The sequence below is a fragment of the Lonchura striata genome, chromosome 3 (genome assembly GCF_046129695.1).
Source record: "Lonchura striata isolate bLonStr1 chromosome 3, bLonStr1.mat, whole genome shotgun sequence".
In the NCBI taxonomy this organism is placed as follows: domain Eukaryota; kingdom Metazoa; phylum Chordata; class Aves; order Passeriformes; family Estrildidae; genus Lonchura; species Lonchura striata.
In genome coordinates, this window is record NC_134605.1 from 69,616,344 (window position 1) to 69,630,331 (window position 13,988).

General features: G+C 43.0%; 1 protein-coding gene across 1 annotated transcript in view; it reads right to left on the reverse strand.

Annotated features, from left to right (window-relative positions):
- The window catches only part of ARMC2 (armadillo repeat containing 2), a 69,865-nt gene extending 65,822 nt beyond the window's left edge, over positions 1 to 4,043 (reverse strand). Inside the window, exons 1-4 of the mRNA XM_021553773.3 lie at positions 3,937 to 4,043; positions 3,638 to 3,690; positions 944 to 1,191; positions 259 to 331 (exon numbers count right to left, since the gene is read on the reverse strand). Of these exons, the coding sequence (XP_021409448.2) occupies positions 259 to 331; positions 944 to 1,161 (291 nt within the window). The 5' untranslated portion in view covers positions 1,162 to 1,191; positions 3,638 to 3,690; positions 3,937 to 4,043. The remainder of the gene's footprint in view (positions 1 to 258; positions 332 to 943; positions 1,192 to 3,637; positions 3,691 to 3,936) is intronic.
- Between the last annotated feature and the right edge of the window lie 9,945 nt (positions 4,044 to 13,988).

Below are 13,988 nucleotides of genomic sequence, written 5' to 3' on the forward strand. Positions count from 1 at the left end.
AGAAAGCTGATTCAAGTATCAGTCTTCCGATTATTGTTAATGTCACTTAGAATCACAAAGCAATATAGCAATATTTAAGTAGTTAAATTATTTTGGGATTTCTTTTGGGGGAAAAATTACAAAACTGACTTTTTAAGTCTCAGACTAATGTTACAACAAGCCTCCATTTTTCCCAAATGCCTTTAAATCATTTATTTTCCTAACACTACCAAGGCACATATTTTTATATCAGTACTGAGTTATTTCCAGAGTACTTACATGAGTCAGTGGACTTAGACGAACACCAGAATTTGGTCTTGATTCAGATGAATCATAACTGGATGTATCAAGACTAATGAAGAAATGAAACATTGTTAGAATAAAACAGACCCAGAGCTGTGTGATCAGCTGGTTTTTTTTAACTGCATGCTTCTTCCCTTTGCCAGTGAATATGGGGAAAGGGAAGAAAGGAAAAGTGACAAGAGCACCTCATGTTAACAAAATTCCACCTAGAAATAATTTTAAGGTAGTAAAAACTTTAAAAATGAGCATTTCAAACTGCAGGACCTAAAACTTCATATTTAAAAGATCTCAGAAGGCTCTGAAAAAAGATCTAGCACATGGGTTATAGGAAACAAGGAAGCTTTCACATGTTCTAGGAAAAAACTGAAGACTATCTCAATTAAAAGTGTTCAATTGTCTCAAGAAAAGGTAAGTAACAGACTATTTTCTTATACTATTCTCCACATTCAAAACTAGTGTAGTGACTCCCTCTGGTAGCTCTAATCCAGAGAAAGTTCCTGGACATCTAGATTAACACCAACAGTAAAGATCATTAGAAGAAGGCAAAGGATGTGATTAGGAATACAGATTAACACAGGGAAAATAACCACCGGAAGCATAATTACAGTACCAAATCTCTTGCTGCTAAAGGATATTTGAAAAAATCTTAAAGTCACAGTACCTAAACAGTACAGGGCATCTATTTTGATGATACAGTGAAGAGTGAGACCCAAGAAGTTTCCTTTGTTCATCTGTAGGTGAGAATGGTCTTTGAGTTTTTACTGTTCGCAAAGCATCTCTGGCTTCATTTACAATCTCAGAACTGGTCTTAGGCTTTGCTGCTGACAGCCAGTAGAATGGTTCTGCTTTTCTTCTATTTTCAGTCTTTGAAGCTTGCATTCCTCTGCAAAGTACTTCACAGGAAGAACACTGGAAAATATATGTGAATGGCACAAAGTATTATGCTAGTTTTAAATTACACATTATTAATTCCTCACTGGTTATGCTACCACAGTAAATCCTAGTCAGTGCTGAAATAGTGGGAAATAATAACTGATAATGCATTTTCTCTCTATTCCTCAGTTCTGTAGGAAAATATTCAAAAACAGAAAGTATGTGACATGGAGGATCTACCTTCAGTTTTTTCACAGGATACTAAAATACATCACTGTGCTTCATGGGCCAGATGTGGTCCTCTACAATTCCATTGAAAATCTTTTTCTTGACACCCAGTTACTTAGGAAACATCACAGCCAAAACAGGAATTCAATAATATGCTGCAAAGTGATAGGTTTTTCCAATTCAGGAAAAACCCAATATATATTATCAACCTTACCAAAGGCAGCTTCCTAATATGTCAGAGGCATCATTATCAGTAACTGAAGAACAGTTATCAGCAATTGATAAGCAGAAACAAGGAAGAACAGGCAAGCCATTTTTTTTCCTCTGAAAGAAATTACTCCCAAACCCACACCCAAACACAAGCAAAGAAAGATAACACTAATATAAAGTTATAAACCCAAATTTCCAGTGAGCATTCTGTCCTGCTGTAGTTTCTGGGAAATGCATTGGGCAGTGACAGACTTGGTCCATAACCCCCTGGACCCACAATCCATCACTATCATGATGCAGTTCTCTGTAGATAATATCCTTGTCATTTTATAGCAAACTCATTGTGAGTCTTACACCATGCAAAATTCCTCTGCACTGTGACTCAAACCATCTGGTAACTTCTATTCTCTCACACAGTTTATGACAATGAACTGACAGTAGATCAGACACCATCACCTGGGTTATTTCTAAACTATGGAGTAAAAAGAAAAATCTTATATCCTTAGCTTCTTAGTTCAATTCTTCCTGTTCTGCTGCTGAACTTTTCCAGCTGCTTCTTCTTTCTTTGAGAGCCTGCACATTCTGGCAGTGTCTTTCATTGTTGCACATCCAACACAAAATTGGATGCTAAGGAGAACTGCCCCAACCTCTTTCACTAAATGATACATAATTTAAAAAACCTCAGGCACAGATCAGGAGCCTGAGACTATCAGTGGTTTTAGTATTTCCAACTACCATTAATATATTACTTGTCTTCACTGTGATTGAATTTTTTTCTCTCTGCTCCTTAGTCTTCCCTCTATTACAATGTGATTAAAAAAACAGTAGAGTTCCACTACAGCTGTCTGTTTAGAAAAATTTATACAGTCAGTTCTCACTGGAAAAAGCAAGGTAGATTATCATTCCCTATTCCCCCAACTACTGTGAGCCAGAATTTGGACCTTAGCTGGAAGGTCTTTTCTGTAGGCCTTACGTCTGATGCAGTTGGCAATAGTCCTGTGCAGGGCTGGGAGCTGTATTTCATGATCACTGTGAGTCCCTTCCAACTCAGCCTATTCTGTGATTCTGTAATTTTGTTCCCCAGTCCCAGCAGGAAACAGAGGGAAGGCTGCAGTGCCAATGGGGACAGTATAACTGGTGCATACAAATCTTGTCCCTCTCTACTATCACCATTTCCCAAACAGCCTTTAACTTGCACCTGAAGAGCTCCTCTATGACTCTCTGCTGGGAGGTAGAAGAGTATCACAGCAGCGTCTGAGAAGCCATACTTGGGCTCTTGTCTTTATTCGCCAGTTGTTCACTCCAGAAGTCTGGTTGTTGCTGTACAGAAGATTTTAAAGAAGTAGATAGCAGTACAGGATCTACACATTAGTCCCAGCAAAGTCCACAAGTGAGACAGCCGTACTCTCACAGCTCTTATCTCAGTTCAATCAAGGTGAGAGACACGTGGCTGACTACATCAGATATGGCATCTACCATCTCACACTGCCTCTACCATCCTCTTTCCCATCTCAAGTCCAGTGCCATTTAATTGCCAGGGTGCAGAGTGGGTGTATCTGCAATCACTAAGTACAGTGAGGAGAAGCCCTGCATTCAAGCTATGAACTCTGCTCTCTGACATCTGACTCCATGTTCTGTCTGCCTAGCAAATCTCTAGAACAGCACACAGGTGCAGGTTTAGTAAGAATCCCAGAATCTTTGAGGTTGGAAGAGACCTTTAACATCATCAAGTCCAACAGCCAACTGCACACTGCCCCTGTAACCTCTAAACCACATCATCCAGCGCCAGATCCAGATGGCCTCCTAAGGATGGTGACTCCATCACCTTCCTGGCTGACCTATTCCACTGCATGGCCATCCTTACAGTGAATTTTCTTTTTCTAATATCTAATCTGCATCTTCCCCATCTCAGTTTAAGGCCATTTCCTCTAGTCCTTTCACTGCAGGCACGGTAGAGATAGGCTCTCACCTCACCAGATCCTCCTTTCAGGAATATGTAAACTATAGCTATTATTAGACATAATTCTGATTAAGAGAAACTTACCAATCACAAGTGATGCACTTTCACCCCGGTGAAATTTTGACGCAGAGAAACCGCTATCAAAGAGAAGCAAGAACGGAGTTAACGAGAGTTGAGTTCTCAGTGGAGTTAGGTTTCCAGGGCAGCCGTGGGACAACACGTCCCAGAGGAACCCCCCAAAATAAGCAGCACCTGTGGAGTAACGCTGTCCCAGCCCACACCTGGCAATCATGCTTCTCTCCCGAGCACGGGAAAGCTGCCGGGAAGCGGCACAGGGATTATCGGTCTCCGGGCCGCTTTTCAAAGCCTCCCGCCCGACTTACCGCAACAGTCCGCCCTTCGCCCCCGCCCGGCCGGGCGGCACCCCAGGGACGAGCACTACGGCCGGGGGGGAGCGGGCGCTGCCCGGCGCGCTCGGTCGGGGCCCGCCGGCGCCTCCGCAGGGCCCCGGCCTCGCCCGGCCGCCCGCCGTTCCCACGGCAACCGCGCGCGCCGCGGGGCCGCCCGACGCGCATGCGCGGCCACCTGCGGGCGCGTGCGCGGCGCGGCCGCTGCCTGCTGGCAACGGCGGGCCCGCATCCCAGGGAGGATGTGCCCGCATTCCCGGGACGGCATGCCCGCATCCCAGGGAGGATGTGCCCGCATTCCCGGGACGGCATGCCCGCATCCCAGGGAGGATGTGCCCGCATCCCTGGGAGGATGTGCTCGCATTCCCGGGACGGCATGCCCGCATCCCAGGGAGGATGTGCCCGCATCCCCGGGACGGCATGCCCGCATCCCAGGGAGGATGTGCCCGCATCCCCGGGACGGCATGCCCGCATCCCAGGGAGGATGTGCCCGCATTCCCGGGACCGCATGCCCGGATCGCAGGGAGGATGTGCCCACATCCCCGGGACGGCATGCCCGGATCGCAGGGAGGATGTGCCCACATCCCCGGGACGGCGTGCCCGCATCCCAGGCACGGCGGGCCCGGATCCCAGGCACGGCGTGCCCGCATCGCAGGGAGGATGTGCCCACATCCCAGGCACGGCGTGCCCGCATCCCAGGCACGGCGGGCCCGGATCCCAGGCACGGCGTGCCCGCATCGCAGGGAGGATGTGCCCACATCCCAGGCACGGCGTGCCCGCATCCCAGGCACGGCGGGCCCGGATCCCAGGCACGGCGTGCCCGCATCCCCGGGACGGCGTGCCCAGGTCCCAGGGGCAGTGCCCGTGCGTGCTTCTGCCGCGTCACTGGCCCGCAGGACAGGGGGTTCCTGGTGTAGCGCTCTCTCTCCCCCGTGGCCAGTCCTGGCCCACGTTTATGGACAGCATGGTGGCGGCTGGCACAAACCCAGGGCATAGCTGGCAGAAGTTACTCGGGGTGACCTGCTGTTGTTGCCAGTTTAGGGATGCTAAATACAAATACGGGGTCCAGTTTAGCCAGGAGACGTTCTTGGTCCTTTGCAGAGTGCAAGGTGGAAGTGTTACATAAATCAACTCAGATTCTCAAAAATTTACGGAATCACAGAATCAATTAGCTTGGAGAAGACTTCTGAGGTCATTGAGTCCAACTTACGACTGAATACCACCAGGTCAACTAGACCATGGCATTAAGTGTCACTCAAAGTGTCAGGGACTCCACCACCACCATGGGCAATCCATTTCACTTACACTAAATGTACATTTTAGCAAACAAATCACTGTTCATTGGCAAATTCTTCTATTAGTATTTAACCTTCTATTGGTTTAATGATTTTCTTGCTTCTCATGCTAATTAGTCCTCATGCTCAATCTTTCATTTCTTTTGAGTTGGTGGGTTTCTTAAGTTGGTGGTCAGTGGTGGTTGAGTCTCCATGGTGGCTAGAATCAAGAGGCTGTGAACTGACACTGATTCCTTGCATTATAAAGGGCACTGGACCTGTGGCCAGACAGGTGACCAAAGACCCAGCAAGTGACAATAGACAGATGACACAGCAGGAGCTGAACACTCACAGGATGACCCCAGACTATTGGATAAAAGCCCAGGTGATCCTGTGTTCAGGGTCAGTCCTTTAAAGCTATACTATGATGCCTGTTTCACTGATAAGACAAGACTGTTTCCCAACCCCCTTCTCATTCTCTGTAACTCTCTGGGTGAGTTGTTGGCTATTTCTGACTCTTCAGGTGTCAGCATCATCGTAATATCTTCTCTCTGAGCTCAGATTTACAGGTCCAAAATGGAGACATTGAAAGTTTTCCAAAGTAAGAAATCAGGGTCTGAGACACGGTGTAGCTGCAGCCATAAACTCCTGTCCTGTACCTGGGATCATTCTGGTCAGGCAGTGAAGGTTGGATTGCTCACGTTACTGATTCTCTGGCAGGCCAGAAGTGCTGTCATATCTCCCACTTGCCTCCTGTTCTCTGGAGGGCCAAAAGATGGACATTTTTGCATTGGCTGTAGCAGAGCTTCACATACATGTGTCCCACATGCCAGATAGCTTTGTTGGAGTGGCACAAATGGGTCACTTGCAGTGGCTTCCCCAGGCTGCCTCCTGCCAAGGTCTCACCAAAAATGCATCTACCTCCAGGTTTGGGTCCCGTTGGTCAGGTGAACCAGATGCTCCCTGAACAGCTCCCTCGTGTCCCTCCTGTTTTTTTTTGCAATGAGTAATGTGATCACAGCTTGTATCAGAAAATCTCCAGACATGTAGCAGCAACAAAGACAGGCCTTTTGTGGCAAGTGGGTTGTTTGTGGCTGACTTTGTTCACTATCTCTGAATGCGTTTTGAAATTTATCTAAAAACTGCTGTAGGAGGATAGTTGTTACCTCTGTGAATAATAGAAAAGCACAACAAATACAGCTCCATCTGACCAAATTTCTTCCTTTGTTCCTTTATTATATACTTCAGATATATCCAAAAGCACTCCCTGAATAAATTCATCCTCTACATATATTTATATGTAAATGTATATCTCTCTCTTACCAGTTTGAAGTTCCTTTTACTAATCGCTTGCTAATGTAACTTTTTCTTGTTTGCTACATAAGAACCTTGTGGATATTTTAAATTTGTCTTTCTGATTTTTATTACAAGTTTTGTTATGCCCCTCTGTTCTAGAAAAATATCCTCTTCTAGTTCCTTTTTTGATTCTGACAGGCTTTATGATAGCAGTAAAAAGATCTCCGTGTGTAACGCTACCTGGTTTACATAACACATGCTATTATCTCTGCTAGCTTCTACTTTATCTCTAATTATTAGACATCTAGTCCTCTTTCTTTGGCAGCCAAGTTCAATACCTCAGAAGTAATGAAAACCTTGTTATTATTGTACCTGCTTTTCTCTATATATTCTTCTTTAAAAGCCAAAAGAATGTGTGTGCGTGCATGTATTTATGCTATTTTCAGATCATTCACAGTTAGCTCATTTTCTGTTACTTTCTTCTGAACTTATCTTTTATTGAAATAATACAAGGGAAGTTTCACAGAAAAATGTGTAGATCTGTTTCCTGGTAAAGCCAGTTTGAATTTCTTATTACTGTTATCTCATCATTCTTTAAACAATTTTTAAATCCACCCAGTTAAACCCACTAAGCCTCCTTTCTTGGCTTCTTTTGTAATCCTTTTCATATGCACATTATTTCTCCTCTCTATTTTCTAGGTCATCAATTTGAAGAGTTAAATTTTATTCATTTGCTGAGCTTTAGCAATTATAGCAAATATTTCTTTTGTGATGTCTCGGCTATGTCTCAACTGTTATAGCTTTCTCACTTAAATCCTTTCTATCCTGTGCTTTTTATTGAAGGAGCTCTCTCAGCACCACTTTTAAATGTGGATACATAATTAAGTCTTGTTGGCAGTAACAGTGCTCTAGGATGGAAGTATCATCAAAGCCTATAAATTGACTTGGTCTAGGTAAGCTAGTATTTGCTGAAGTGATTGCTAAGGTAAAAGCAGTGTGTTCTGAACATTTCTGCCTCACTAATGAAAAAATATTTAATGAAAAAGTATTCAATTATGTCATATTCATTCAAATTGCTTTTTTAAAAAAGTTTTTGTTTGATTTGAAAATAATGAAAGGGATTTTGTGCCGGTATCCAGTCTCAGGTTTTGGTCTGACTAACTTAAATCTGTATAGAGATGAAACTTACCTAAATATCCAAACATACCAGTGCAATTCAGAATGAGTTAACAGTGTTAAGCACTTTGCCCACTGAGAGTTCATTGACCACATTTACTGCTTCTAGCTGCTGACCTGTAAAAGCAGCCTCCAGTACAATTTGAGCAACACAAGTGGCAATGCATCCCCCATTTGTCCGTATTTCTTTCCTCTTTTTCAAAATAAAACAACAGTCCCACCCCCAATCTGGACAAAAATCTTACTGTCATATTCAACCTTGCATAAACCATCTGGTATGTGCTGTTAAATAAGCTCAATGTTTTGTATCACTTGTAGATCATTACAAAGGCAGGTGGAGCTGTTCATTTTTTATCAGTTAGAAGCAACTCCTATATCAAGTGGCCTAATAAGTCTTAACAAAGCAAGTTTATGAAGATCTCCATTACATGCAGCAGGGAAATCTGTCACAGGAAAGAGAGCTGGGTATATGATGAGATGACTAGTTGATGGGTAAAGAGAAAGCAGTGTACGCTGTTTATCTTAAGTAAGGCTTTTGATTGTATCCCATTACACTCTGACAGACAAACTGATGAAGCATGAGCTATTAGGATGGATATGGAGCTGCACTAAATTTGGCAGAACTGCAGAGCTCAAAGGGTTGAGATTGGCCACACAAAATGCAGCTGGGGACCATTCATCCTCAGGGTGTGCCCTCAGCAAGTTTACAGATTGTATAAAAGAGGGTGGAGTGACTGGTATGTCAGATGCCTGTGCTGCCATTCAAAGGGACCTGAACAGGCTGGAGAACTGGCCAAGAGGGATCTCAAGAAGCACAAAAAAGGGAAATGTGAAGTCCTGCACCTCGAGGGGAATAACCCCGTGCACCAGTACATGCTGGGGGTCAACTGGCTGGAAAGAAGCTTGGCAGAAAACGACCTGGGGATGCAAGCTGACATAAATTGAACCAGCAATTTGCCACTTGCTGCAGATGTGGCCAACAGCCTCTTGGGCTGCATTAGGAAAAGCACTGCCAGAAGGTAGACAAAAGTGATCCTTTCCTTCTGTGCAGCACCAGTGAGGCCAGAGCTGCAGTGCTGGGTCCAGTCATGGTGTCCCCAGTACACCAGGGACATACTGCAGTCTGGAGAAGGGCCACTAAGATGACTAAGGGAATGAAGCATCTTTAGTATGAGGAAAGGTTGAGAGAGCTGGGACTGTTTAGCCTGGAGAAGAGGAAGCTCTGGTGGGGACTTATCCGTGTGTATCTGAAGGAAGGGTGCAAAGAAGATGGAGACAGACTTCTTGGTGTTGCACAGTGAAAGAACAAAAGAAAGAAGGCACAAATTGAAATACATGGAACTCCATGAAACCAAATTTCTGTGATGGCAATGGTTATCTCTAAACATCTCAAGCACTAAATCAGGTTGTTCATAGAGCTTGTATGGTCTCCACCTTTGGTGATATTAAAAATTGATTGAAAAAGTCCCTGAGCAACCTTATCTAGGTAACTACTTTGAGCAAGGGGGTTGGACTAGGTGATCTCCAGAGATTTTTTCAAACCTTAAAGATTCTGTGATGTAAACATAAAAAAAATTCTTAAAATCTTATTCAGATTTGGCTGAAATTTTAGATTTTGGAAATAGTCATGATCAATCTCTACCTTGTATTGCTTAGTGTGGTTTGACCACTGCATCCTGAAAACTCTACCCCTTACCCTCTCTCTGACCAGCAGTTGATTCCCTCCATGCTCAGTACTCAACCCTCCAGCCAAAAGCTGAGATTTCTCCAGCTTCCCAAGTAAAATGTGCTTCAGTTTTACCCATGTTTGTGCTGACACACAGTATGCAAAGACTTCTTGTACCAGCTAACTAAGCATTCTGAGCAATCTACCAGCTGCACACCCACTATGCAATTGTCCCTACATCAATGATTGCTTTCATGGATTTCCTGATATTTCTGCTGCCTCTGCCAGTGACTGGAAATCCCTGGCATGTTAGTGAAATGCTTGATTTTCCTCTACTCTGCCTTTTGAAAAAGCTAGATCAACAGAACTCCCCATGACTTTGGTGCTCCTTGTCAATTTAAGACCCAAATTTCTTCAAGCCAAACAGGAAGAAGTATTGGAGAAACAGACTTTTTTTTTGAAGAATAAATAAATTTGGAAGAAAAATGTGAAGGTTGCAATCCAAAGTAGAGCCTAAAGAGCAAATTAAGAACCAGTGAAGGCTGAAAAAGAAAGGGCATTTTTTTTGTCACAAGACACAACCTTAAGTTTAGTGATACAAAGTGTATCTTTCATGAGCATTTTGTTGTTTGCACAACTTACAATGGCTGTGCATGCATTATGGAGCATAATGAGCTCGGACAGTGCACTTAAAATTCACAGAAGCCTGTGATGAAGACCAAGAACTGACTAAATTGGAATGGATTTTTGGGCACAGAGATGTGGATAAAGTCAAAACTGTTGAGACACAGAACCCATTAAGGAGCTAACTGAGTAAGGAGATTCGCTGAATAGAGCTGGTGCATAAACACCATGGTGTAACACAACACGGTGATCTTACTTGCTTTCTCAAGGTATCTACATCAGCATCTCTTGCCTTTCCTCCAAACAGATTCTCCTGTCAAATTGTATCTGGTGGGAGAGCATGTTAAGATTGCTGAAATAGTAGTTTTCAGTCAAAGTTCAAAAAGTCATAGGACCATAGAATGGTTTGGGTTGGAAAGGACCTTAAACATCATCTAGTTCCAACTCCCTGCAATGGGCAGGAGCATCTTCCACTTGACCAGATTGCTCCAAGCCCCATCTAATCTGGCCTTGAACACTTTCAGGGATGGGGCATCCACAACTTCTATGAGCAACCTGTTCTAGTGTCTCACCACCCTCACAGTAAAGAGTTTCTTCCTAAAATCTAATCTAAACCTGTTCTCTTCCAGTTTAAAGCCATTCCCCTTTATCCACTTGAGATATGGGGGTTAGAAATTACATACCCTTTTAAAAAGATCCTCTCCAGATTTCTTGTAGCCCTCTTTAGGTACTGGAAAATGCCATAAGGTCTCCCCAGAGCCTTCTCTTCTACTGGCTGAACAACCCAACTCTCTCGGCCTATTTTCATGTACACAGAGGCTGCCTGCAGACCACACGTGCTGCAGGTCTATAACATGTCAGTCTCATTGTTTGGAACTTGCTTTACAGGTGTGGTTAAGCACAAGTCCAGTAGGTTCCATGCTGGTCTCTAAGCTCTATGTGTTTTCCATCCAGTTGTATATTATACATCTATAATAGCTATCTAAGGAATCCAGTTGTGTCACGATCCACTCATGCGGGGTGTCGTGATGGTTTGTTAACTGATCCCAAAAGTGCAAAAAGGCAAATGGCAGGAGACTATCAGTTTAATCACAACAAATGCACCTTTATTTTGGTACCAACAACAAATGCGATAGAGGGGAGAGGAAAAGGAAGTAAAGAATAGAGGGAAAAGAGGGGAAAGGGAATATAGCTACCACCACCAAGACGAGGTCCTCAGTGGGCCAGCCACATGGATTCGTCGTCATCCGTGGGGGTTAACCAAAGTCTTCCCAAAAGGTTACAGTTTATATAGTGTTTAGCCAAAGCGAGTGGCCTCTGGCCAGAAGGTGGGGAAGATTGATGGGCTATTGTGAAGAGCCCTTTGGTCTGTGAAGCAGGTGCTGGCATGCAGGGACAAGCCACTGCATGTCACAACCTGCTTAAATGCAACGTTCTGTAGAAGCACAGCGAGTGCACCTGCAAACAGTCACTTGGCAAGCGTCCGTATCCACCTCGGCCAGGCCAGAACTCCTGTTAGGGGTCTTCAGAGCCCTTGCGACAGACGTGAAGCAAATGAAGGAAACTTTGGACGTCTCTCACACACTTGTCTCTAATACCTGGAAATGTTATGGAAAAATACAAAGCATTTCCACGGTCTTTGTGTTGAATTCAGGAAACAGGATGAAACTCTACTGAAATGCAGGGACCCTATGAGACCCTTCATGTGTTTTGCAGAAGATTGCTAAATTAAAGGTTTGTGGTTCGGTGTTATTTTTTCCAGATACAGTGGGGTTTTTTTCACAAACATTTGCCAACCAGATCTGCCTTGTCTTTGCTGCCAGGGTTGGCTTTGTAGCTCTATTAATGACAACAGTATAGATGGAAAGGAGAGCATGGGCTTTCTCACAAACAACATTAATATAAAATGCTCTCTAGAGAGATCACCATTGAGAAGCACGGCTTTCATTTTATGTATTCAAAACAAGAAGGGACCGAACTGGACATAAACCTTATTTACTGTTCCACCACAATCAGCAAAGCTCATATCAAGTTCATCTCTGATTTCCAGTACATTACCCAGCATGAAAAGACTGTGCAGCAGGAAATACTTAATTTTGTGTATCTTACTGGAGTCTGAGCACCTCAAATAATGCCAAAATGCCCAGACAGGCACCACTTTCCAGAATGCTGCACCACCTATTTCCCCACTGTCTTTTCTGTAAGCAGCTGTTAACTCAGAGTGAATGTGCTGTGAGGATAACACAAACTTTACATCCAACCCTGAAACTTTCCCTCATCCAGTGTTTAGAGTATGTCTTGAATCTACAGTTTGGTTTTGTAGTTCAACAAATTTTTACTACAAATAGTTAGCTATCATTCATTGTATCTATATCCCACTTGCCCACAGTACCCAATATTTTAAGCTCCTGTTTGGATATGAAAGACTTCTTTCATGTGTCCTAAATGAACAAGAGAGCTCTGCTGTTGAATAATCTTGGTTTCTGGCAGTGAGAAGTCTGCAATATGGAGAAACAATGCATATAATAATAGGTTATTGTACAAGACAGAAAAGCATTTTTAAATCTGACCCAGTATTTACAGAGACTTTAAGATGGGACATTGTACCTCACAGTATACAGTGCAGCTCCACAACATGCTGCAAAGAATTACCAGAAAGCAATCTACAAAATGTGGCACAAGGTACTCTGGGTTTATCTCCCACAGCACCAGATTTCTCTTGCTGATAAAATCCTGATGATCTGAGGACATACTGCATCTTTAAAAAACAGCCAAATGTGAACATATCCTGCCAAAACAGCTATGTCAGTGCCACATGCCAGCAGAACTTCTGCTACTAGAACTTTCTAGTTCAAACAAAGCCAGCAGCAGCAGCAGCGGTGGTGTGCACAGCCTTGGGATGCCTCCTGAGCACAAGTGTAGGGTTAGACACAGCAGAGATAGGTATGAGCTTCACTTTGGCTGCTGTAAGTGGGAATTTTCTCTAAAATTTTTGACAAAAGGTCATGCACTTCTGTGACAATCCCTTTGACAATAAATACCAGCAGGAACAAAAGAAATATCACTGATAATTATCAAAAGATTGTAATTGATTTTGCTGACACTGAACTCCCCAGCTGGAAAAAGAAAAAAAAAAAGATAAAAAGTAGAGAAGGGCTACGAAGGCCATGAATCTAGGTCCAGTCCAGTATTTCCTGAAAGAAGAATAGTATGGCTGCTGAAAATGGAAACATGAGAAAATTTCAAATTTCAGATCCACAGAGAAAAGGAATTCATGAAGAATGTAATCTCAAATCTGGAGATGGTCTTCTGCAGGGAAGTTGTGACTTGCAGGAATAGTATGAAGGTGATAAAAATTAAATAAAAGGCAGAATAAATGGAAAAATTGCCTGCTATGGCAATAATAACTTTAAAACAATTGTTTTAACAGAGTCAAATGCTTAGAAACAACCAAAGGGACCACTACATCATGAGTACAATTCTTATACTCCAAATTTTTATATCAGAAAAGAGGTATGTACATGTATTTATGAAAATCCTTATTTTATTATTTTAAATAGGTGTTATTAGAATTTTGGTAGTTACAGATATGAAGTAGTTTCAGATTTTTGAAGACAACAGTTCGGAACGTTTAGATCCACTAGGATCCAAAAATTAATTTTCATTGAGCTGAATTGTATTTCTTGTAATTGTGAAATTGGAGAACTCAGTTCCTACTGTTGTGATGCCTGACTTTGAGTGGTATTTTACCAAGAGTTCTTCAAGGATAACTCTTCAGTCATATTTTTATTCATTACCTTAGAATAGGAAGACAGAATTTGTTAATAAAATTTGCTGATGACATGGAAGTGGGAGACATAGTTAATAAGGAAAGGGATGGCAATATGATAAAGGAAGACCCGAATAACCTTGAGAACTAGAGTAATAAAAATGGACTGAAACGTAATAGCGTAAATTGCAAGCTTGTGCCCTTCTGTACTAATACAAATTTC